The sequence below is a fragment of the Ixodes scapularis genome, unplaced genomic scaffold (genome assembly GCF_016920785.2).
Source record: "Ixodes scapularis isolate PalLabHiFi unplaced genomic scaffold, ASM1692078v2 PGA_scaffold12__126_contigs__length_90152505, whole genome shotgun sequence".
In the NCBI taxonomy this organism is placed as follows: Eukaryota; Metazoa; Arthropoda; class Arachnida; order Ixodida; family Ixodidae; genus Ixodes; species Ixodes scapularis.
Window position 1 is genome coordinate 20,653,876 of NW_024609838.1, and position 24,599 is coordinate 20,678,474.

General features: G+C 48.6%; 1 protein-coding gene across 1 annotated transcript; it reads left to right on the forward strand.

Moving 5' to 3' along the window:
• The first annotated feature begins 15,067 nt into the window (after positions 1-15,067).
• On the forward strand, positions 15,068-19,385 carry LOC115324861. The gene has a single exon (XM_042289458.1). It carries the CDS (start codon positions 15,068-15,070, stop codon positions 19,325-19,327), a length of 4,260 nt encoding a protein of 1,419 aa, XP_042145392.1. The 3' UTR covers positions 19,328-19,385.
• The last annotated feature ends 5,214 nt before the right edge of the window (positions 19,386-24,599 follow it).

A 24,599-nucleotide genomic window follows, 5' to 3' on the forward strand; every position in this document is an offset into this window, starting at 1 on the left:
TGACACGTGTGTTCGCGAGGACATGTAGGGTGCACGGAGGAAAAGGGAGGGGGGGGGGGGGGTTACATTTACCACCCCCTTTCCGGCGATTCTCGGAGAACTCGGAAACGTAGCTTTTACTCGGACTTTCGCGAGAACGTCGTTAGTCAAGCCAACTCTCGCGATTCGAAACGGACGGGGTCCTTTTTCCAGCTCGTCAATCCTGGGTCGGCTTCTGCGCGTGTGCGACGTTCCTTTCTGCTTCTTCCTAATGAGGGCGCGCTCCCGAAAGCGGGCAACCCTGTTCCTTCGTGTATATGTCATCCAGGTGATATCCCACACCGCCTGGTGATAGTTAGAGGGAGGAAATTGGCTTAGGAGGGTGGGAGGAATCGTATGTTTGTCTTTTTTAGACTTAGGCTAGGTGGCGTATGCTACCGCCCGTTTCAAATCCATCCATATCCATCCATCCATCCATATCCGAAGGGCACGTTTTCCTTCAGTATTACCCAAGGAGCCAATGAGATTTTGGTATTAACCGGCAGAAGAACCAGAAGAACAATCAATAAAACAAAACAGTCACACGAACCTCGTCATAATTTCAATAGTCTGCCCATTTGTACACAGCATCTGATTGCTCAAAGACAAACACGATTGCACCTGTTTTTCTTTTTTTTTTTTTTAGGTAAGAAATACAAGTGGACAGATGCATACCGCTAAACCTTTTTTAATCAGGCGGCTGCTAGCGCCCCCTGGCCATTGCTTTTACAGTAACAACGCCAAGAGTAGGCGTCAATTCATAAATATGCATTTGTATTTTAACTGAATTCCACAAATTGTAAGAGAAAAAAGTCTAGAAACAACCCGAGCTTCTTGGGTATCTATTTAACGCACCCTGTGCTCTCGTAACAGACTGGCCCATTCGTCGCCGAGTGTGCACCCCCCCCCCCCCCCCCCCCCCCCCCCGCCCCGTCACCTCAGTCTTTCGACCGGAAAAAAACGAAACATACGTTGTAATTCAAGAAGAACAGGGAGCGTGACATGTGGCGGCAATATTGTCTTGACTTACAGAAAATTACTGACCCGCAAACGGATTGATAAATGCTTCGCGATCATCGGACTTTCCCAAACGCAGTCAACCACGCAGCGTTCTGAAGGACACGCTGAGAGCCAATCATCGCTTTCACAGAATTACCTTGACAAATCACAGTGCAGTATAAGGTCATGTGGCGATTCTTTTTTTTTTTTCTTCTTCTATCATTACAGTGATTACAACACATAAAATGCAATATTCCGAACCGCCATTTTTTGTCCCTGGTGCTAGATGCATACAACATGGTTATGCGACGCTTCAAGCACCCTACACCAGATTGTCACGACGAAGTCGCGAGTCCTCCATGCTACCAGTACCAGAGTATACATCGAATTACGAGCTACGCAGCCGTGAAGTCATCCCACGTAATAGAATGAAGTAAACGGGTAAAAAAAGAAAGCGATGTCAAAGGCACCGTTTGGGTACTGTACACTGTGGCGGTTACGGGGGAGGCGTTCGTCCCGACCGATGTGTATAGACGGCGTGACCCTAAGGTGCTTGTGACCCCGGCCTTAAGGTGAAACGGAGTTTAGCAGAACGCTTCCCAATGAAACCGACGCCAGAAGGCGCCGGTTGCCGAGAAAATTGGAGAGGAGTTGATGAACTTATACCTCGTTCCGTCTTGCGAATCAGCGAAAAACAGAAACCACAAAAGCGCGATAAAGAAACGAGCGAATAATATAATAATGACACCAACAAGAACAATTTCATAAAAAAAAAACGCGATATTCTCGGCCCCTCTTTGGAGGGAGTAGTCAGTCCGTGGTAACCTGCATTTAACGACCCAGTGGACGGAGGCAGTCTAAAACACCTATTACTTCGAGTGTAGCCCTGCGCCGGAGCGGCGGTCGCAGCCGCATCGGCATCAGCCGCTTCAGCCGTAATCGGGACAAATTACACGCTTACGTCACCATAACATAAAAGCGGTCCTCCCCACGGAGAAGCCAGCGACAGTTAAAAGAATACATAAATATCTGGTGCTCTGTCCACCTCATCGAGAACTGGCAACAGGGACAGGGTTGCGGCGTTTAGTCGATTTTACATATCTGGTCTAACCTCTCTCTCTCTCTCTCTCGTTTATTATGATTCCATTTCATCTGGTCATTGTACCTTCCCCCGCTTTTCGTACCCTTTCGGCGTATCCCTCTAAAGCATTACCCTCTCCAGATTTAAAACAAAACCAAGGGCAAGTGTTAGATAGACATCGGCATCGGACAAGAATGTGTACGGCCGACACTAGGCACGCTTGCCTTTTTGAACCGCTTCGGGCGAAATTGGGAGAGAGTGCGTTCTACGAGGGGTGCTGTGAAGGGAACTGGATAAGGCAGCAGAGATCGCTCGTTCCAATTCTGGCACCCGGTAAAACTCTAATTGCCCCTTGTCTGATTACACGCAGTTGTACCCGTGTCTTTCTCCGCTCTCTCCCTCTCTAAGAAACCTTCTTTCCACCTTTTCTTTCTCTCTTTTGTTTCTTTTAAATCTATAGCCTGAGGCGTTGCGATGTAAAGTGGCGAAAGTATCCGCGACGTATAGCTTTGACCCGGAGAGTGATATATTTTTAATAATACGTATACACATGCCGCAAAGTTGGCGACGGTCGAATGTACGTAGGGCACGGCCACAACCAAAGACAAATTTCAACGTACCAGGTATGCCAGAAACGAAATTGCTTCGCCTGGGCGTGTCAATGTTTCTCGGTTCAAGATCACTTTTTTTTTCCCTCTTTTCATTTTTCTTTTTTCCTGAAACTCCGTTTTGTTAGTGGGAGGGTCGGAAACGGAGTGCCGAGCTTTAATGGAGGTTAGAATTTGAGAGTGTTTAATTAAATTGGTGCAAGCATGTCTAAGGTCAGCTCGATGGTTTTTTCAGACCATCGGTTTTTTCACAAACGAAACTGTCACGGTGCTTCACCCCGTTTGAAAGAAAAGCACGTTAAATGCACGGCCTAAGTACCTGATAATCGAATCGTTGGTGTGAACTTCCTTTTTTTTTTTTTAAGGCGAAAGCCTTACTCGTTTCATTACGCGAAAAGCCGTCGGCGTTGTCCTCAAAATATGGTCATAAAACTACGTCACGAAGCACGCTCCTCAGAAATAAAGCACAAAAAGAAAAGCACGGACACTCAGATGCTTTGTCACAGTATCCGGCGGGGTGCTCATGCTCAAAGCGGACGCGCTTGAGAAATAAAACGCAAAGAAAAGCACAGCAACGCTGATGCTTCGTCAGGGAAGCCGTCGTGAGGCCGGCAGTGGGGGCGCGTGACGTCACCGCCGGTGCGAGCGCCGTGTGCCAATGGAAGACGTGGCGCGCCGCTTGTAAGAATGCACTGCATGTAGGAATGCATTCCTACACGTAACCAGTTTTCAAACGTCCACGGCTAGTTTTTTTTTTCTTTTTTTTTTACGTACCATCGAATTTTGTGGACAGATTTATCGGCTGACACGCTTCATACGCACGTTATGCTTGAAACATTTCTGCAGACGGTGCGGCAGGGACAGTCACGCGAGGAAAAAGAAAAACACGTATCGGACGATGTCTATAGGACTGTCTTCGGTATTAACATCGTGACTCCGGCTTTGTGTGTTGATGAACATCCGAATTGCGAAATTAGAGTGAAGCGCGCGTTCATTCGGCATAATTTATCAGCAATAAATGACCGAATTATTTATCTGGGGAAGGGTATGGACGTGAAATGAACGGGGCACGAAATCCGGGACGCTCAACTTCACCCGAGGGCACGTCGAGACAGGTTTAAACCACCCCCCCCCCCCTTCTCCCCCCCCCCCCCCCCCGAAAAAAAAAAAAAAGAAAAAAATGTTAACAACAAACAGTCTTGAAAAGAAAAAGAAGCGAACGAATCAAGAACAAAGGAGCGGTTCGCGTGCTCGGCTCTCATCCGCCCCACACGTTGAATAAAACGCAACCATTCAAAAACATTAACAACAACGGCGCGCTCGCACATGCATATACGCACACTTACGCGTGTGTGCATACGCGGGCTCTGCGCGCGCATACGCACACGCGCACATAAATCAAAGAGGAAAACAAAAACCACATCGTCGTCAACAACAAATGCTAGGAACAACAGCCAGAATAAGAACAGCAACGGAAGAAGGGGAACAAAAGCGGCGGTGAAGTAGGCATAGTGAAGTCCACGAAGGTACCTTCCTTATTTTAAAAGTTCGTCTTTCTTTCTTGTTTGATTGTTTTGTTTTCGTCTGCTTCTTCCTCGGGAGACGTACCCCTGTCCGCTCCGGCAGGTTCCCTCTCGCCTGCCGCTTCCCAAAAGAGGGGCCGCGACGAATTTAAATATTGCGTTAGCGCGTGATTTATAGAGACACGGGACGGCGGTGAAGCCTGCAGCGATGCCAACCACGCATCGCCACCAGCGGCAAGCCTTGCAGTCGCGGCCGCTGGTTGGGGTATGACGCGCTGACGGGCTCTGGATGCTGCGCGCTTTTTTTTGCCAATGTTCGAGTTCTTTTCTTCTGATTCAAGGGCACGCGTAGAAAAAGGAAAAAAAGAAAAGAGTAGTTACATTTCTGTGTGTTTGTGGTTGGAGATAATCTCGATTCAGCGAACGGAGCTGTTGAATTTTAAACGGACGGAGTTGAAGCGAAGCGGCATGTGGGCTCGCGTTTCTCTGTTCGGGTAGCGCTTTTGGGTCTTGCTTGGCGACGCCGCATCGCTGTCTTTTTTGTTTGTGTTATTTTTGTTATGTTTAGAGTCGCGTAAAACTGAAACGGACCGGATGTGAAATAAGAAAGTGATGATTCACGGCGAAGAGGAGTTTCTTTTCTTTTAAAACCACTGTTATTACCTCTGGGGAAGAGTTCGCACTGTAATACGTGGCTTGCACGGGATGTCATCAAATCGGGCTGGTAGTTATTCTTACTTGAGTGAATAGAAAAAAATATTCGAGGGTATTAGACGCATGTTGTCAAAAATACGCGCTCAGCAGCAATACAACCACAGTTGCAGTGGATGGGACGCCAGTGCAAGCCATGTATACTCTGGGGATGAGGTTTTCTTGTGCGATGTTGTCGTGGCTGGTGTAGTTTTTGGCGATGCTGTCGAACCTACTTGCGAAAGCGAGCGTCTTCGTTTTGCGTCTCCTTTGCGCGAAAGCCTGTGCAAAAAAAAAAAAAAAAAAAAAAAAAAGAAGAACAAAAAGACCGCAACATGAAGTTACAAGCTTGAGCTGTTGTGTGGTCGTGTCGGAACGCTAGTCTGAATAAGCTTATTAGTAGCATTCGCTGCGTTACACAAAGCCAGAGAAACGCAAGAACAGAGCTGACTGTTCAAAACAGTCGCGTTTTTACGTTAATGGGAGGGGGCGGTATCGAACAAATGAATGTAAAACAATTAAATAAACGCTACGGTATTGAAACCGATCACGCGAGATATTAAATGGCGTAGAGAGCGGTGATGGCAGTTTATGGGTAGCCTATTTGTTAAAAGTGTCCCCATAACTGGAAATGTAGTCTGTGTCTGGTAATAATATGTAGCTGACGATAAAGCCGGATAAATTTAGAATAAACTTGTAACGCTTCCTACAATCCGACGAGTGAATTCTTTCAAAAGCAACCGAATCAAAACTACCGACACTACACTCTAAGAAATGCCTGCGCGTCTACTTACCCGGAAAACGCTCAAAGAGCCAATCTCTGCGATCTACGACAGAGATTGGCTCTTCGAGTGTTTTGCGGGTAAGTAGACGTGCAGGCATTTTTTAGAGTGTAACAGACATTCAGTGTGCGTTGTGGGGTTCTTTCACTCTCCTAGATTCCCGGCTAAATTTCCAGGAACAGATTTAGTATGAGTCCAATCTTGTCCGGGCTAAAATACTCGAATCCTTATTTTATTTTATTTATTTATTTTGAATACTTTCAAGATTGACGAGGGGAGAGAGCTATATAATATTAACTACAAAGCGCACAAATCAGTAACAGCATGTTTAAACAAAACAATATCAGTGATGTTAGCAATCGAGGCGGGTAGGTGGTTCCAGCCTGTCGATGGTGGAGGCATAAAAGAATCATGAAATAACGAAGTTCTAGCATTTGGAATACCAATTCTTATGGCTATATGCGAGCAGAAATGTAGAAAGCTGGAGTAAAAAGTTTTACGAAGGGCAGCATTTTGATAAAATATTTTATGAAAAAGACACAAATGAGAGATATTTTGGCAATGAATAAGTAACGACAAACCAGAGCTTTTTTTTTTTTTTCATGGTAGAAATTTTGGCAGTGCGCTGATATGAAACGAGTTGAGCGGTTTTGAATCTATTCAATAAGAGTAATTAGTGATGAGTGAGCGGGATCTTACACAGCAGCAGCATATTCTAATTTTGCTCGGGCTAGAGTTTTATACATGGTTAGTTCTAATGAAGACGCAGCGAGGAATTTTGGAATATCCTAACATACAGTTAGCACTGTTAATTACGTGCACGATATGCGCCATCTAGCGTATCTGGCGTCGGCAGCACCACCGAGAGACGCTTCTTCATCGCTGCCATTCGTACGCCAAAGGGGTTCGGCTTTTCGAGTCTGATTCGCGAACGTGCTAGATTCGCGAACTTGTTTTACAAGGTTAAATACTTCCGTTTAAGAACGGGACAGGAAGAGGGGGGGGGGGGGGGGGGGAATCAATCGAAAACGGCGGTGGTACCACGATCCGGGTATTCGATCTCCCGCCACGGAAAATTCCTCACCCCGCAAACGACGAACGCGGTAGCAGCTATACCCGGCGGGATACCAATTATTCACACGCCGTTAAAAGAGAAAAACTCAAACCAACACAAAAAAGCAATCGCAAACAAAAATTCAGTAAGAACTAAGGCCGCGCGTCAAGAAGAATTAAGCAACAAGCCAGCCCATATACCAGGAGCCAAGTTAAGCCGTTCCAGGTGCGACGATCACACGGGAGTGGCTTGGCACGCGGGACCAATCAACTCAATAACGCGTAATCTCTTTTACAAGACCCGACACGAAACAATTTGTTTCCTCTGCGCAAGGAACAACGACGACGACGACAGAAGTGGGATCAGGCGACTCCGAAAAAAACACTTCGAAAACTTTGAAGTAGCAGAGCAGGTCGCGGCTCCCGGGATTCTCTATGGTGTAGCACCTCTCTTCTTGATCTGCGATGCGTCTTCCGTTCCATCCTGGAATTCACCTTGCGTCAGTTCCCCGACAAATGCGACCGGCACCGCGGAGATCCATTTCGCATTATCTCCATCCTCCGTCGCACGGTCGTGCCGTCGATACCATTTCTATTCTCGAGCAGACAGAAAACCATCTCCGCCGATCGCTACCTAAATTGAAAAAAAGAACTAAAAAAAAAAAAAAAAAACATCGTTCCAGGTAGCTTTTTTTTTTGGGAATCCTATTTGCCAAACAGGAATTCGCAAGTTTTTTTATGTTTATTTTTTTATTGTTTAGATTCCGCGTCCTCTCGTTTTATATTTTTTTCATCTTGACTATCGTAAATTGAAGAAGACACAGGTACACAGACGAGGTCGCAAGTATACAAGTAACGCGAATTGGTTTCGAGGGCTCTAGGATAGAGTGATATCAAACTTCAATATACCACTCTATTAAGATTAAGACGCCGTACCGTGTTCCCTCGCCGTGGCCCGTACGCCGGCCTATCCATTTTGACTGACATCTCAGCCTCTCTCCGGCTTCTTATACTTTATGCTTTTTTTTTCCTCTCACCTCAAATGCCGTGTTTAAATCTTCACCCTCGTACCTCTCTATCGCCTTTTCTTTTTTTCTTAACGTAATACTTACGAAAAAAAATAATAATTTTTTTTCTTTGTTTGTTTTACTTGTAAGTCGAAGAGCCACTTCTGTAGCATCCCGCCTACATTCGACCTGTCGCTCGCCAACATGCATCTCTCACTTCACATCGCAATTATCATTCCAAACCTCCCTCTCTATCTCTCTACTTCTCTCACGGTCTTCCCTCTTTCTACTTATTGCATTCTTTCTTTCTTTCCCAACGTCTTTGATTCCTGCGCGAGTTAGGCTTTTTTCTTTTTACGATACAAACCGGACGATCCGAAAGTTTTACCCTTTCCCATTTCTGTGCCTCCTTGCCCCCCCAATTTTAGACATCTGCGCTTAGCTTAAGAAACGGTCATGATCAAAAAACAAACAAGAACGGAGTGCACATATAGAATCTTTGACTCGGTATGCGAACTACACCCGACAAAACACCATGACGAACCATCAAATAAACAAACCCGTTTTTTTCTGTTTGCATTATTTATTTTTTTTCTATATGGCAATTTTTATTACTTGACGTTCTGTTTTGATAACCGCATCGGGCCTTTACGGGAATCCATTTTTGGTCCCTCCCCCTCCTCGTCTTCTTACCATTCTCCCCCGCTTTGAATTCTCCTCTCCCCTTTTATTAGTTGTGCGCTGTTCTTTTCTCTCAAACCGGATTTAAAACAGACGCCGCCCGGCTGCGCGGTTCAACGAAGCAACCGCACACACTCACAGTGAAGGCGGCCAGCCGTTTGAAATTCCGCCTCCCTCTTTGCCGTTTGTTTCTTGCCCGGTTTCGGTTTCCATTGGCTTGTTTAAAGAACGGCCGACGAGACAAAAAGAAAGACGGAGGGGAGGGCATCGCGCAAAACAAAGCTCTCCAGGGGCAAAGCTCCCAGCATGCTATGATATATGGATTACTGTCGGCAGGGGACGCTCGTCTAACTGGCTGGCTCGGCTCGGCTCGGCTAAACTATACAACCCTCCGTTTGAGGGAGAGGCTACTACACGCCCTGGCTTGCGTCGGCTACGGCTTGTTGTCTTGTTTTTTAACCTCTTCTTTCTCTTTTTTTTCTTTTCTCACTCGCTAACCCCGCGCGGTTTAATATATGTTTTTTTCTCTTCGGGTTTTTCTTTCTTTTTTTTTCCCGTCCGCCGCCGATGCATCAGGAACAATAATGAACCGCGAGTGATTTATTCCGGATGCTATTCGAGAGGGAAGCATCGTTCAGACGAGCCTTTTGACGAGCAGATATATAGATATATATTTTATTCGAGTTTTACTATTAGTGTTGTTGTTGTTGTTTTTATTATTGCTATCATTATTTCTATCCTCGCGATTTGTTCCATCCCACTTTTTTTCCTCTCTGTACAAGTTTCACGAGGAGGGAAGAGAGAGCGTTGGTAAAAGGAGGAGGAGAATCCAAATCCCTCGCGCGTTTCCATATTTCGTTTTTTTCCCCTTATTTCTTTTCTTTTTTTACGTTACGAGGAAGAAAATGCAACAAAAACTAAACAAAACCCAGGAAGGAAAAAAAAATAATAAAATAAAGAGAAGCAGTCCACGCTGTCGCTTGTTTTCCACTCTAACTCAGTTCTCGGCTCGAAGCCGCAGGCGGAAGACCTCTCGCGCGTTTTTTTTCGTTCGCCAGCTCTGCCAGTTTTCGCCCCCAGTGTACCGCTTAGTTGCCCCTCGGACGGGAGCTCGGAACGGCCGTGTTGGTCCCCCGCCCCCACCAACCTCGTCACGTCACATCGCCTCGTTTCCCGTCGTGTCGACTCGTGTGTCGTCGTGTACGCTCGTGTACGTGTGTGTGTGTGCGTGTGTGCGTCTTCGATCGTCATGTTTCGTGGTGTGGCAGCGATCTGTGTGGCTCTTCCCGGCCGCGGTGTTCGTTCGTTGTCGTCGTGCCTGCGAGCGCGTTCACGACCAACATGATTCCGACGTACGCGATCGCGACCAAGTCGCGTCCCTCGGAGATGTCGGTGATTTGTGTCACGTGGTGGTCGTCGCGCCGACGCCGTGGTTAAACAATTTACGGAGAAAAATATAAATAAGAAGTGTTCTGTTTGAACGAAGATGTGACGGCAAGTGCAGTTCCGTAAGTATATCATCGGACTGTTCTTGATCTTAAACGCGCGTTCTGAGATATCACTATACTCCCCCTCGCCTCGTTAAATAAGTATTTAAGCGAAAGCTACAAGTGCACTCGCATATACCTCTGAGAGATGTATACATATGATGCGTGCAATCGCAAAACGTTTCACTACATGTCACGAGGTCGAACTTTGTGCGATTCTAGGGCGTGGCTTATGATGCTTATGAGATATGCGTGCAATCGCATCAAAAACAAGATGGCCGCGCCCATGTATGAGCAAGTGCGCGTGTGATCTGTTCATGGTACTAGTAACCTTTGCACTCGCTTTGTAATTGGATAGTTTACGTGCCTTTTTCTCGCGGTCCTTCGAGTGAATGTTTGCTATTATCCTGCGAACAACGTGCGGAAACGTGAAAACCACACCCAGTCTCTTCGGTGTTGATTGTGATGGCGGCGAAGCTGTCACGTGACAAGTTGTGGGGCGCGATCGACGGACACAGACGCGCATGGTTACGGGCGCATCGTACGCGTATACGCCTACCTACCTGTTCGTTCGATACTGATTTTACTGATCCCGCTTGTACGTCTCAAAACTAATCGAGCTTTGGGATTACCGGTAAGCGGTTGGGCGTCTCGTACTCCCTCGTTTCTCGGATACACGTAGTTCGCCTCCTGTGAATGGTCGGACTAAAGCTACTCTCGGGGTATCGGCACTCTATTCCCCGATTATATTGTGCACGCCGCCATTGTGGTACTTAGTGAAAAGAGGGTGCAATAGCGCCTTTTTCAGAAGTACATCCAGCGACATTGGTTGTCGCCATTGCTCGGCCGCGAACCGCGCGATTGGATCCGAGTCATTGCCGAACGCTGACGTCATACTCGTGTCCAATACAAACTCAGAGCACGTGATCAAGCAATGGCGGACGGGCGCAACGGCGCGGACTTTTGAGAAGTGTCTATTGGTGATGGTCGCGATTCGAGAATGCAACTTCCTGAGCTTCAGATGCGCGTCGAGAAGCTCAGGCGATGTGTCGTGTTGCTCTGACGCGGACTGTTTTAACATTTTTGGATGACGGAAAAGCGTTTCTCGCGATTTTGGACGAAGCTTTAGATTACTGGCAACCATGACTTTCAAGCACCGTGGACGGCTGGAGTGTCGTTGCTTTGAATCGTAGCTCACTTGGCGGCTCTAGGCTGGACGAATTTATCCAATGTATTCGGTTCAAGTTGCAATTATTTCAACATTTCAAACCGCAAGTCAGTTACGATCGTACGTGCGTCGTAAAACATAAACAGGACTACATATCACATTAAAGACAGGAAGTAACTCCGCAGCGTAAATGTTTTAATCAAGTCGGCCCTGTACGCAATGGCGCGGCCCTTTTAATTAAAATATAATAAAATGCAAATCGAGAAGCTTGTAATTTTTAACGGCACGTGTTCTAAGTATCAATGCTCGCTCTTCAGTCATGTTTAAAAGACCTCTTGTTCGAACAGTCACGTTATACTCTACCACACTAATTCACACGTTATTAGCGCACAGGATGGGTCCAGCTATGACGAGTAAACACCTATTTATTTACTTATTTAATATTCCCTCAATGCCCGAAGGCATTGCAGAAAGGAGTGAGTAAAAGGCAAAGGTAAAAAAATGCAACGAAAACTACGCCAAGGAAGGAAATTTGAGACTGCAATGCTAAAAATAACATCGTGAAGGCAACGCTTGAAGATTATTAGATCGGTCACACGCACCACGGGCGATGGAAGGTGATTCCACGAAATTGTTGTTCTAGGAATAAAAGAGTTGTAAAATGTTGTGGTTTTAAACGACAGGCAGACCCATTTTGTGTTGGTGATCCAGGCGCGACGAGATGTGGGAGGATGGTCTTAGGAATCGCTCATGGAGTGCTTGATTATGACAGTATGTTTTATGGAACAAACAAACACGGGAGAACTGGCGGCGCAGTGCCAGGTTATGCAGGTCTAAAGTTGATTTCATGGATGTTAACTGGCAGTGCGATGATAGTAAGAATGTAGCGAACAGGTCTATCTTGAACAGCCTCCACTGCAGAAGTTAATACGTCAGTGTCGGGGTCCCAAATGGAAGATCCATATTCCAATTTAGAGCGAACGAGGGTTTTGTACATAAGTAGATTAAGACATACGGGAACGGATGAGAAATTACGTTGGAGGAATCCTAGCATGCGATTAGCATTACTGGTTATATAATGGGTATGCGTTTCCCCAAGATATATTAGATGAAATATGAACGCATACTTTTACTTATATGACACTCGTTCCAACAATACATTGTTAAGACAGTAGGAAGAAGAGTCAGTGTTAAGTCGAGAAACTCATTACCTTACATTTCTTTAAGCTTCATGCTCCACACGTCGCACCACTCAGACACACGATCGAGGTCAGACTGAACGTAAGAAATATCGGAGTCGTTAGTTACTTCACCGTAAATGACACAATCATCAGCTAATAAACTCAGAGAGGATGAGGCACAGGAATTTAAGTTGTTAATAAAAATAAGAAAAAGAAGGGGACCTAGTACAGATCCCTGCGTGACCCCCGATGTTACTGGAGCTAAAGTGGAGACAGTTTCATTCGTGAACACAAATTGAGATCGGTTGGTGAGGAAAGCATGAATCCAAGCAAGCACGTCTTGATCGATATTTAGTGGAGGTCATGAGTAAAAGTTTGTAGCTGCGTTTTACACGAAAATGATTTCCGGAAGCCATGTCGCGCTTTAGTAAAAAAATTAATTAGATTCGAGGAATTGACGAGTCGAGAATGAAATAATAAGCTCGAGATTTTGCGCGAAATACTCGTCATACATATAGGTCGAAACTTGAGGGGACATTGTTTATCACCGCTTTTGTGCAATGGCACCACTTTACCCGCCTTCCAATCGCCGGGTAAACCATCATGATGAAGTAGTTACTCTGAACGTTTCGGTAGTATTATAGACGAATACTCTTTAGTGCTTGTTAAGAACTTAGAATTAATGCCATCAATTGCTTCAAATGATTTCACAACAAATATTTAAAGTGAGAATTCGTAATGTTTGAGCGCGAAGCTTTATCCCAAGTTTCATTTCATAATTGTATCAATATGAGCAACCTCTACTACCTTGAGGGTTATCTTTCGGGCACAGTATGTACTCTTAACGCTGTGTCTATTTATTTACTCGTAAAAAGTGCCCATGTATTTTGTTTAATTTCGACTACTGATATGCCGATCCCATTATGGCGTGCACGTGACTTGGCCGGGGCTGTCGGGAGTGGCGTACATGCCGTGTTCCGTCGTGCCTTGTGCCATTTGCGCCGTTCTTGTTGTAAAACTAACCTCATTATAGTACACTGCGTTCCCTTCTGCGTCCCCGAACATCGCCATATTCTTGCAATGTAACTGTGACTCGAAGGTAACTTGCAGTGTAACTGTGACACCCCCCCCCCCCCCCCCTATGTAAAACCCTCTCACGAGGGCCTTTAGGGGTAATATGAATAAATAAATAAATAATGCCTAGCGATCCTCGCGACTCAGGAACTCCAGTAGTGTTGACGATTGGGCTAGTTGGTCATTCATATTAGCGGAAAACAAGGACAGAGACACACAGCGCTACGTGTGTCTCTGTCCTTAACCTTGCGCTGTTTGTTTTCCGCTAATAAGACTCAGGAACCACAAAAGAACGCGCCCGAAAGTCTCACAGTTTTATCTTAAAACGGTGAATGACTCGAACAAAAAAACGCGACTCCGGGGCGTCGAAGGTGTAGTCGTGATATCCTGTATCGATATTTACAAAACGAACGGATATTCCTTGGGGATTGCGAGAATGCCATTCCGTATTTGAGCCGGGGCTAGGATCATGTAAACGTAGTTTGCACGTTTGAAGGCTGTCCCTTAAATTAAATTTACGATTAACTAAAAAGGCGGTGACGTGCGGGCAGTAATATTTGTATTCGGTTCGCGGCTGTTCGTTGTAGTCGGCGCGGTGTAGTAGTATTTCTTCTTTTTTAAAAGGTTTACAAAAATTGACGACCGATGTACAAACCTAGCACCAAAAGCTCGTTTAAAGTTACGTTACTTGTAACAGGGACACACCTCGTACGCTTTGTTGCCAACTTAAAATGAAAAAAGAAGGAAAAAAAGAGCGTCTTCAAAAAGGATGCACGACTACGTACGTGTATAATCTCTCTCCAAATGTATGATACTCCATTACGACGTTGACTGGTATATTCTTTTCATCCGACCTTCTCGCTGTATTAACGAGTGAGTTTAGTTGACGGTTGTTGTCGCCAGATACAGCCGAGTGAGCTTTTCGGGATCATTTGGCCGCTTCGAACGCTTACGCGTGAACTTTTTTAGACGCGCCATCGTCTTTTAGGGTGCAAAAAAAAAAAAAAAAAGCGTCTCCTTCAAAAGCCGCAGCGACACAGCTCATGCAACCTACTCGGCTAGGTGGCGCAAGCTACCGCCTGTTACCAAGGGTATAGGCATTATCATCCATCCATCCTATAAAATACGCGGTGTTCGCCGCGGAGATGGCGACAGAATTGTCCGCGGACACTCGTCAAGCACGTTCGATAGCATGCTTGCTCCAAGCATGTCAGCAGGCAGTGCCAATATAACATGACCTTAGTACAAAGAAGAAAGGTGTCTCAGACAATGTCTGCAGGTCGTTGTTTGTGTGATGTAGTCGATCCCGGTTTTATCCCGCTGGGTGACTGTGTGTATAGATCGTCCCAACGATTGGGTGTGACAGTGTACACTTTGTTTTTACACTCAGTAAATGGTACGTTGTTTCCTAAAACGTTTTTCCTCTCGATTTCTTTTCTCTGGCAGGCCAGCGAGACAGAGACAAAGCCAGGCTCGCATCGACACCCCTGCACCGACGAGAACGACAACAAGACACGCGGGGTCCGAGCGAGCAACACGCCAGGCAGCGTCGGGAACCGCGGGGGGAAGGAAGATGCGCGACCGGAGGGCCACCGACTCGTGACTGCCATGTAGCCGCCAGCCAAGACGTCCACCAGGTCCCACAACAGGGTCCGCAGCGTTACGACAGCCACGACGAACACGACGACACGCGGACCGGCGCCCCGACACCAGCCATGAACCTCGACTGCTACGCGGCCGACCCGCCCACGGCGGCGTCGTCGCCCAGGGACCTGTCCACGCCGCCGACGTCGGCCTCCCACGTCGGCGACGCCCTCGGGTGCGGGTCGGGAGACGAGGAACCGCTCGCCTACCAGGCCGACCTGAGTCGTGCGAGCGGCGACGAGCCGCGGGCCAAGAAGCGACGGAAACAGAGCAACCCCGTGCGCTACCACACGTCCCCCGTGGCGCTACCTGAAGGTCTGGAAGACCTCGCCGCCGCGGCGATGGACGCGGGTGCGGCGCCGTCCGACGAAGACGGCTGCCCCGAAGAGACGTCTCTGGCGCCCAGTTCCCCGCAGGATGACGCGGTGGATACCGGGGTGCTGAACCTGGAGAGCAAGCGAAGACGGAGAGATGAGGCGAATGGCGACGGCGATGACTGCAGCGGGCTACGTTGTCATCACTGCAACGCTGTGTTTGCGGGCGACGACCAGCTCCGGCTTCACATAGAGGAAGAGCACGTGCAGAAGTTGCTCGAGAAACAGCTCCAGCAGCAGGCCAGTTACAACCGAGCGTACGTGAGCCATATGGGCGGCGACAACGGCGGCGCCAAAACGCCGATGGACTTACAGAATCCTCCGCCGTTCCTGGACCGCAAGCCGACCACCAGCCCGGCGGAGTTCGCCAAGAACCACCCGTTCCCTTTTCCGGCCATGCCTCCGCTGATTCCCATCTCGCAGAGTGGCAACGAAGTGAAGCCAGGGTCCATGCCCGTCTCGCTCAGCATGTTCCCCAACCCGATGGCGCCGTTTCTTTTTCCGATGCTGCAGCAGGGACAGAACCCGTCCACTCCGATGCCCAACGGCAGCTCGGGACCCGCCGGGAACATGCGCATCTTCAACCCGGAGGCGTTCTGTGAGCTGTGCAACAAGGAGTTTTGCAACAAGTACTTCCTAAAGACTCACAAGGCTAACAAACACGGCATCTATTCCGTCGAGTCCTTGGTAAGTTCTCCGTACGCCCCGGGGTTCTTCTCGCCTGGCCTGAGCAGCCCGTTGCCCATGCACCCGATGCTGCAGGCGCCCATGTCCGATCCCAGCCTCGGCGCTCGGCAGGGCATCATCAACATGGAGTCCTTCTGTGAGATCTGCCAGAAAGAGTTCTGCAACAAGTACTTCCTCAAGAAGCACAAGCAGAAGATACACGGTATCGTTGACCCGTCGCAGCAGAATTCAAACTCGGCGGACAGCTCCAGCGACCGCAAGACAAGCTCATCTCCGACCGGCGTCACAGGCCAGGAACTGGCAGTGTCCACGGCAGCGGCGTCGGCAGTAGCCACCAGCGTGGCGGAAAAGAACGGCAACCCCGCGTCTCAGGAGCCGCAGCAGCAGCAACAGCCGCCGCACCCGGCAGACCCGTTCCGAATGGACTTCGCCAGCATCTACCCGGGTGTGAATGGAAGATTCAGCATGCCCAGCCTGACGCCGCCCACGGGGACGCTGGTGACGTCGGCTTCCAGCCACTCGCCGATCGTCAGCTCTTCCGTGAGCGGCGACCCGAAGTCGCTCCCGGCGTTCTTCAACCAGAACTCTTCGTCGAGCACAGAAAGCGGCTCCACCACCGTGTTCACGCCGGAGAAGCTTCGGGAGATGGGGGTCATCAACGCGGAGGCCTTCTGTGAGATTTGCTGCAAGGAGTTCTGCAACAAATACTTCCTCCGCACCCACAAGCAGAACAAGCACGGCATTCAGATGGTGGACTCACCGCTCAGGCCCCCGGGTCTGGGCCCACCACAGGCCGGTGGGCCGTTGGCCCTCATGCCGCCGGTGGCGTCCATGGCCACGCCGGCTGGCTTGACCGGCCCCCAGGATGCGCCAGAGAACTTGACGGCTCCCTCAAGAACAGCGGGAGGCGGGACCAGTCCGGAATCCGCACTGCTCAGGTCCACCTTCGCCAGCGATTTCGAACCGACAGCGGACCTGACCTGCGAGATCTGCAACAGGCCTTTCTCCAGCCAGTACCTGCTGAAGATGCACAAGTTCTACACCCACAACGTTCCGTACGTGAAGGAAGAGGACGACGAGTCCAAGCCGTCCTCGCCCAGCGGAGGGCCCAATCAGGCCGCGGCACAGAGCAGGGACGGGGCGCCGCGGGACGGTGCCGATGCCTTGAGGATGGGCCGGCAGCCCGACGGCGGCGCCTCTTCCTGCCATACGGATGACGCTGCCAGCCAGGACCTGCAGAAGCTGCAGAGCATGATCCGGGACCTGACTGCCTCCATCGCCAACGAGAACAAGGTCGGCTGTAGCGTGTGCCGCGCTGAATTCGACAACAAATACTTTCTCCGCGCCCACATGATGAACGAGCATGGCGTGCTGCTTAACGAGGACGGCAGCAGCATGGCCGCCGGTGACGGATCTTCCAGCTCGCAGCACAGGACACCGATGGAGCTACCTCCGCCACCGTTTTCATCCATCGCTTTTCCGTCTCCTGTCTTCGACTCTGAGGCATTTTGTGAGATCTGCCAGAAAGAGTTCTGCAGCAAGTACTTCCTCAAGACCCACAAACAGAATATCCACGGCATCAGCATGGAGTTGGATTCCCCGATGGCGCCCAAGAAGGACGACGCCCAGCCTCCCAAAGTCCCGCCTGCCAGGGCGAACGGACCGCTCCTGGCATTGCCGCCGCCACCACTGTCTTCCATGCCGCTGCCGTTGGTTCCGGTTCCCGAGAGGGGCAGGAGCCAAGTGACGGGCCGGAACTATTGCAACATCTGCAACAAGGAACTGTGCAACAAGTACTTTATGAAGACTCACATGCTCAAGATGCACGGCATCAACCTGGATGAACACCCGGCAGACGCCGCCCGCAACAGCATCATCGGCGGCGTGACGTGCGAGATCTGCCAGAAGGAGCTGTGCAGCAAGTACTTCCTCAAAGTGCACAAGCAGAACACGCACGGCATCCTCGAAGATCCAGCCAAAGAGAACTCCAACCACAGCTCGGCGAGCGGCGAGAAGGGCAATGAACTGGTCCTCTACCAGCCGGGTGAGGTGGGCGATGCGAACAGCCGGAGCTTCAACCACTACACAGAGGTGTGCCCGCTTTGCGACCGGCGCTTCAAGAGCATCAAGTGGCTCAAGACGCACATGGTGAATGACCACAGCGACATGCTCAAGGAGAACGTGTACAGCCGCATGGACACGGTTCCTCCCGGAGCGGTCAAGCTGTGCATCATCTGCGGCCAGGGGTTTCCGGACAAGGTGGCCCTTCAGATTCACCTCATCAAAGACCACCGCACCACGACCGAGGAGCTGGGCCTGATGAACACCTCGCCCACGGCGGCCGCCTCAGACCCACTGGTTGCGCTGGCTCAGGACCCGGTGAAGCTGAACGGCGCCGCGGCGCACCCGGCCGACCGGGCCGCCCACGTCTTCAAGCGGCCGGGCGTGTCCGGTGGCGGTGGCGGCAGCACCCGCATTTACCACTGCTCCTACTGCGTCTATTCTACGCGATGGCTTTCCAACCTCTACGCGCACGAAAAGAGGCACACGGGAGTCAACCTGGAAGGGGAGAAGCGCTTCGTCTGCCGCATCTGCCACCGCGCCTACCGCTACAACCACTCCCTCCAGCGCCACCTGCTCAACCACCGGGCGGCGGGGCTCTCGGCCGCCTCCGCGGCCAGGCCACCCAAGACGCAGGACCTACCGCAAGACCTGTCCTCTGCAGACCCGGCCAAGTCGTCCTGTTCGCAGCCGCAGCCGCCGAGCAAGGTCAAGTGCTACCGGTGCAGCAAGTGCAACCGCAAGTTCCGCTCGCGGGAACTCTGTCTGGCCCACATTTACACGGCGCATGACGCCAAGAGGCCCCACAAGAGCGGCCGGCCTTTCCGCTGCCGCATCTGCGGCTTCGCCACGAGAGCCTGGAACATCCTCAAGATACATATCATGAAGCAGCACCAGGAGGATGCCTCCGAGGACAAGTCCTTGGGCAGCCAGCCAGACGGCACGCCCGCCGGGCCGGTGGACGAAGACGGCAGTAAGCCCACCAGGACCCCCACGCCGACCAAAGGCGGCGGGCAGCTCCCCATGACGTACGCCATGCCTCAGAGTCCGCCGACGGCCGGGACGTTCATTATGCAGCCGTTCCTCATCGAGCAGCCGGAGTCCAAGGACGCCAAGAACGACACCTTCGTGCCGTCGCTCGTCTACCTGCCGGTCTGCCAGAAGGTGTCACAGCCCATGACAGTCGCGTTCACGCTAACACCCGCCTGAGTTCGCGCCACGCGGCCAACCCCGAAGCCCTTGTCGTCGCCTCCTCCGGCGGAACCAAGCTCACGGTGGGCACAAGGAGTCGCAGCCATCCACGGAGGGGCGTCCGTCGGCGGCAAGTCCTTCAAAGTATACCGTGTAGCGGCAGACAGACCCGCAAACGAACCAAACCACACGTCGGCAGAAACGAGAACTACAGCGAGAAGACCTCGTCGCGCGGGGACCAAGACGGGTCACCGCGGCCGACATCGAGTCGCTCTTTCTTCCACTTGCCCTTCCTCCGATACGTGCAATTCTTTTCTCGTCCGACGGACCTCGTAGCTCTCCGCGTCACAAGAAAGCGAACAAGACGACGAAAAAGTCCTGGCAGGCACGGACCCTCCAGCCACCCGCTGGAAGAGTCGCCACACCATATCAAAACGAGGGACACGCCCGCAGCAGTGTGACTCTCCCGTTTCTTCGTGTGTTCCGTGTGCGTGCTAGCGCTGATCTTTTCCCCGGGAACAGTCGGGCCAGTTTCCAAGAAGCCGCGCGCGCTCGACCGTGGGTCACACCTCGTCGCCCCGAACGCCCGATCGGGATGCAAGCTATACTACAACACAGGGCGGACGGGACGTCGAGGTGTTCCCGCCCGGGGCGCAGCTCGTCCGAACCCGGGCCGGCGGGCCGCAATCTCTCGCCCTTGCGGTCCGTCCGCCCGTGTTCCAGGCACCCCAGATGGCGCTGAACGCCGCCGTCGCTCGAATCCCAGCCCAGCATTCGTCGTCGCAGCGTCTCGACAAAAAGTACAATCAGCGTGTGAATGGCCGCCGACCAGTGCACACAAAGGCTCCTCGGAGGTCGTCGGGGATCGAGAGGTTCCCTCGTGTGGCCGTCAACGTCGTCGTCTTCGAGCATCGGCATCATCGGCCGTTTTCAACGGCAGCTACAGGATAAATCGTCTCGCCGTCTTCGTTGTTTGTTGCGGGAAATGGGTTTGCGAACGCTCCACGATCAAGGTCAGTTGTGTCTGTTCGGTGTGTTGCTTGGACGCTGGTTCAGACGTCGAGCTTGAGGCTGCGTTGCTGTGCTGCATGATTCCACGAGAGTAGGAGGTTGAGGCGTGGTGCTTTTGCGCCGCGGCTTTGTGCAGCGTTGGCGTCGAGTGCTACTCAACCTCAGGTTAAACTTTTGATTCCGTGACTTTCAGCAAGCTTGTCCGCCGGTCCTGTAGCGTCTAGCTCATCTTTCAAATTGATGTATCTAGAAATCTACATTGGTGCAAAAGGGCTGAAAGCTGCGATAGGCTGTGCTGATTTATTATTTTTAAAAAAACATCACAAAAGGCGATCACAAAAAAGTAACGAATATACATTTAGGCATGATCGTTATCCAAAAGATTGGCATGTGGATTCAAGTTGCACCGACGGACAAGTTTCTTTGAAAGTGACCGAAAACTTTCCTCTTCAACTTGTGAGAGTTGTTGCAACCAATTTCCCGTTGTTTACATCAAAACAAACACGACACGACGAAGAAGAAAAGTCTAAACGAGTGCGATACGAGCTAGGAACGGAAAATCAAAATGTTTGACTGTTAAAACGAACGCCGTTTTTGAGACATCGACGGCGAAAGTTTGTAGACATCTTTGAGCGAAGACATCAAAACTGAACGACGAGTAACAATCAAAACTTTTTTGTCGAGCCATCTGGCTGTGAAGAGAGCGCAATATGTACGGGGGCTTATAATCAAAATGAAGAAGCGCTTATAGCCCTCGCGTGGTGTGGTACAGACCCGTAATCAAAATGAAATGGAACGTGCAATATCGCAGTGGAAAGGAAAAAAAAAAGGCTAGTCCTGAAGTATTGTGTATAAGCGAGGCGAACGCAGCAGATTCTTTCTTACCGACTGATGACCATTAAACAGACGTTTAACTGTTTTATTTTATAGAGTCAGTGTTTACACCCGGTTAAAGGAATCAGGTTATAGCGGCGAGAACAGTGTAGAAGTAGCGACATTGCTCTACTGTTAACATGCTTTTATATTATATAGTCTAGAAAAGTTCGTACGTTGCATTTTTTTTTTGACACAGCGTATTTACACATGCTGAGTTATCACACCTTTCAGTCTTTAATTCTATTTTTAATTCGGGAATGAAACCAACAAAAATTTTCAAACGTAGTTTCCGAAGTTTCGTAAAGGAAAATAGCTAACGAAAAGAAAAGAGCGAGCGAAGGTCACAAACGTCTAACGGCTCTTTTTTTTTTCTAAGACTCTGTTAGGGGAATCATTTGTATATTTAGAAAATCAAAAACAAGAAAGAAGTGAGAGTTAAGACCAAAATGTTCGTTTTATCGTGGTTTTGCCACAACGCATTTCTAAGTATCGGCATTGTCTCTTCGCATGCACTGCTGCCTGACTGACTTTACTGACTTTGCGCGAAGGAATGGATGGGATTGATGTGCACGAGATGTGTGTGTTTTTTTGGTCGCTTTTTTAGCGGAGTGCCTGTTACAAAGATTCCAGAATCTTATATCCAACTCCTTTTTTTTTTTTCCTTCCTTATTTGCCCCTGTGTGACGGCTAGTCCCGATTTTTGCTCCACAACTTGTGATCGTATAGCGCTCGCGTAAGTGCTGCCGCGATGTGATTCTACCGCCGGTATTTAAAACCGGCCAATTTTATTAATTCTATAGAGTGGCATTCGTCTTTAACTCAAGGCCTACACACTAAATGTAGTCACAGTTTCGTCGTCGAACAAGTCACAGATTCGCAGTCGCGAAGCCCTGGGAGAGCATTGTTCATATTTCAGAATACGGCAAACTTCTTTTGTCAGATTCTTTGTTTTGTTTTTGCGCGTGTAGCGTAGAAATGATAAGCTACGTGTGAATTGAATTCGCGGTATCAAAAAACGCAAATTCTAATTTTTTCTTCTTCTGTGTTATATGTATGTAGAGAACTTGTCTTGAATTCTTTCTTTTATTTGTACACTCGACGTTTCTTACACGCAGAAGTATAAACTTCGTTACTTTTTGCTAGACAAATTGTGCCAAATACCTACGCGAAAATACAACAAATTAGAAATATTAGGTGGGCGAAGACACAATGCCAGGGTAGGGAGATAACCCCCCCCCCCCCTTTTTATATTCCCCCTAAACCTATTCTGAGCACAACTTGAAAACGGAAAAATTCGAGTTCTGTCCAAAAGCCCCCCAAAGATTTACAGAATGTCGAAATCGAAAGTAAATAATACTATAATAAGGACATGGCACACCCCGATTTTCCCCCCAAGTTCTTTGTAAATGTACCTTTTTTTTTTTTCATTTGTATGCTGAGTGCTGGCTGAATTTGAGTGAAACGAAAGGTATTCATAGAACCATAAAAGAAAAAACAGATAAAAAAGAGGATATGTAATACGAACACGGCTAATGGTATCACACGGCTCGCACTTTACTACGCGAGCCAGCCGGTAATAGAGACACAGACTAAAAAAATAAATAAAAAATAACATGAAATGACACAGCATTCGCTTCAGAAATGGCGCTCCGTCCAATTTGACCCCCGCAACCCCGACTAGGCTGGTAGTTAGTTCTACAATCGACCAGTTTGTGCTCTAGATTTTTTTTTTCTTTTAAATTTCGTATTGAAATGTTTCGGTGTATATAAAGAAGAAGGAAACAAACAAAAAGGCGGTCTCTATCGCCTGCCTAAATTAAGAAGTGAGTTTTTTGTTATCCCAAATTTAGCGACGTTTTTTAAGTTTTTTTTTCTCTTTTCAACCTTTACTATTGTCTTCATTTTTTTTTTTTTTTTTTGGGGGGGGGGGGGGGGGGAGATTGAGGCTGAGGGCATAGCTTTATTTAGGACGGGTGTCTTTTTTTTTTATTTTAAGCGAATTTCGGAGACACATTGAACGATAGGAACATAATAAAAACGATAAAACACACCTTACTACTCTGTTATTGGATATCTTCGTACGTGTCGCTAATACTGTTCCTGCAGCTTCCATTAATATTGCTGCGTTTCCTATTCGCAGCTTTCAACTTGCCGCTGAGTGAAAGAGAGAAAAAAATACCGAAAGAGTCTAAAAAGGCGGGCATACAGTTTAATCTCAAAAGCATGGAGCACTTGGCCTCATGCGTCAGTGTTACCATAATAGTGGGAGATTGCATAAGTGGGGAACGTTGAGGGTTACACAAAAGCTGTGCAAACAAGATTTGACGTGAAGCTTTTTCTATGTTAATTTGAGTTTTTTTTATGCGTTTTTTTTTTATCAATATATTTGTAGGGAGACAGTGAGTGGAGTAATTCTTATTAGATTCGAGACACACTTATGCTTTCAATGTTTCCATATTGATATTAATTGAGGATTAAAACACACACCCTTTAGGGGTTCATTTCACTTTCATTTCATAGATACAGATACTGTTCGCGGGCAGGTGAAATATACCTGGTTAGTCACCCTTTCTGCTCAGACTAGGACGTCACCATCTTGTCGCCATCTTGCCACCAAAGAGCACGTCAGCGATAAAGCGACACCGCGTAAAATTGCTCACATCACCAAGGAGCTGATTCTGTGTGGTCGGCTTTCAGAAATCGGTGTTTTAGCCACCGTGATAAGTTCACATCAATTCTTTGTGTGGCGTTTTGGACTTGCTCTAACGTTTGGACCGTCACACTTTCAAAGTTCTAAAAGGTAATTGCCTTAAAATACTGTCTAACTGCGTAGAAGGCACACTTTAAAATACTGTCTGACTCCGTAAAACCCACCAACAGATTAACGTTTTTTGTTTGTGTTTTTTTTAATTTGGGATATGATTGCTTTGTTAGAGATAAAAATAAACTACTCACACGAACACTAAAAATTTCGTCTCGGTTTGTATTTGCAGTTAGTTGGAAACAAAATTGTAACTATAAATTCACACACACACCAGACTAATTAGACGTTCAAAGCAAACGTACACTCAGGAAACATAAATGCTCTCCTCCACGCAAAAAAAAAAAAATATAAAGTACTTCCAAAAAGGTACCGCCACATCTAAAAACAACGAGTCTTTAGAGCAGCTGGGATTCGTCACTCAGCGAATTGAATATCCGCCCCCACCACTACACTACCTCTCTCAACATCCACCGCAAAAAAAAAAAAAAAAAAAAAAAAAAAAAGAGCATCTCAACATGAACCATCGCCAGTTGGCGAATTCCAGGCTTACAGTGAAACCCTCGGCAGACTATTTACAAAAGCGTAGACCTATACAACAGTTCAGTTCGCGGTATAGACGTCTCGATGGGGTCTAGATGG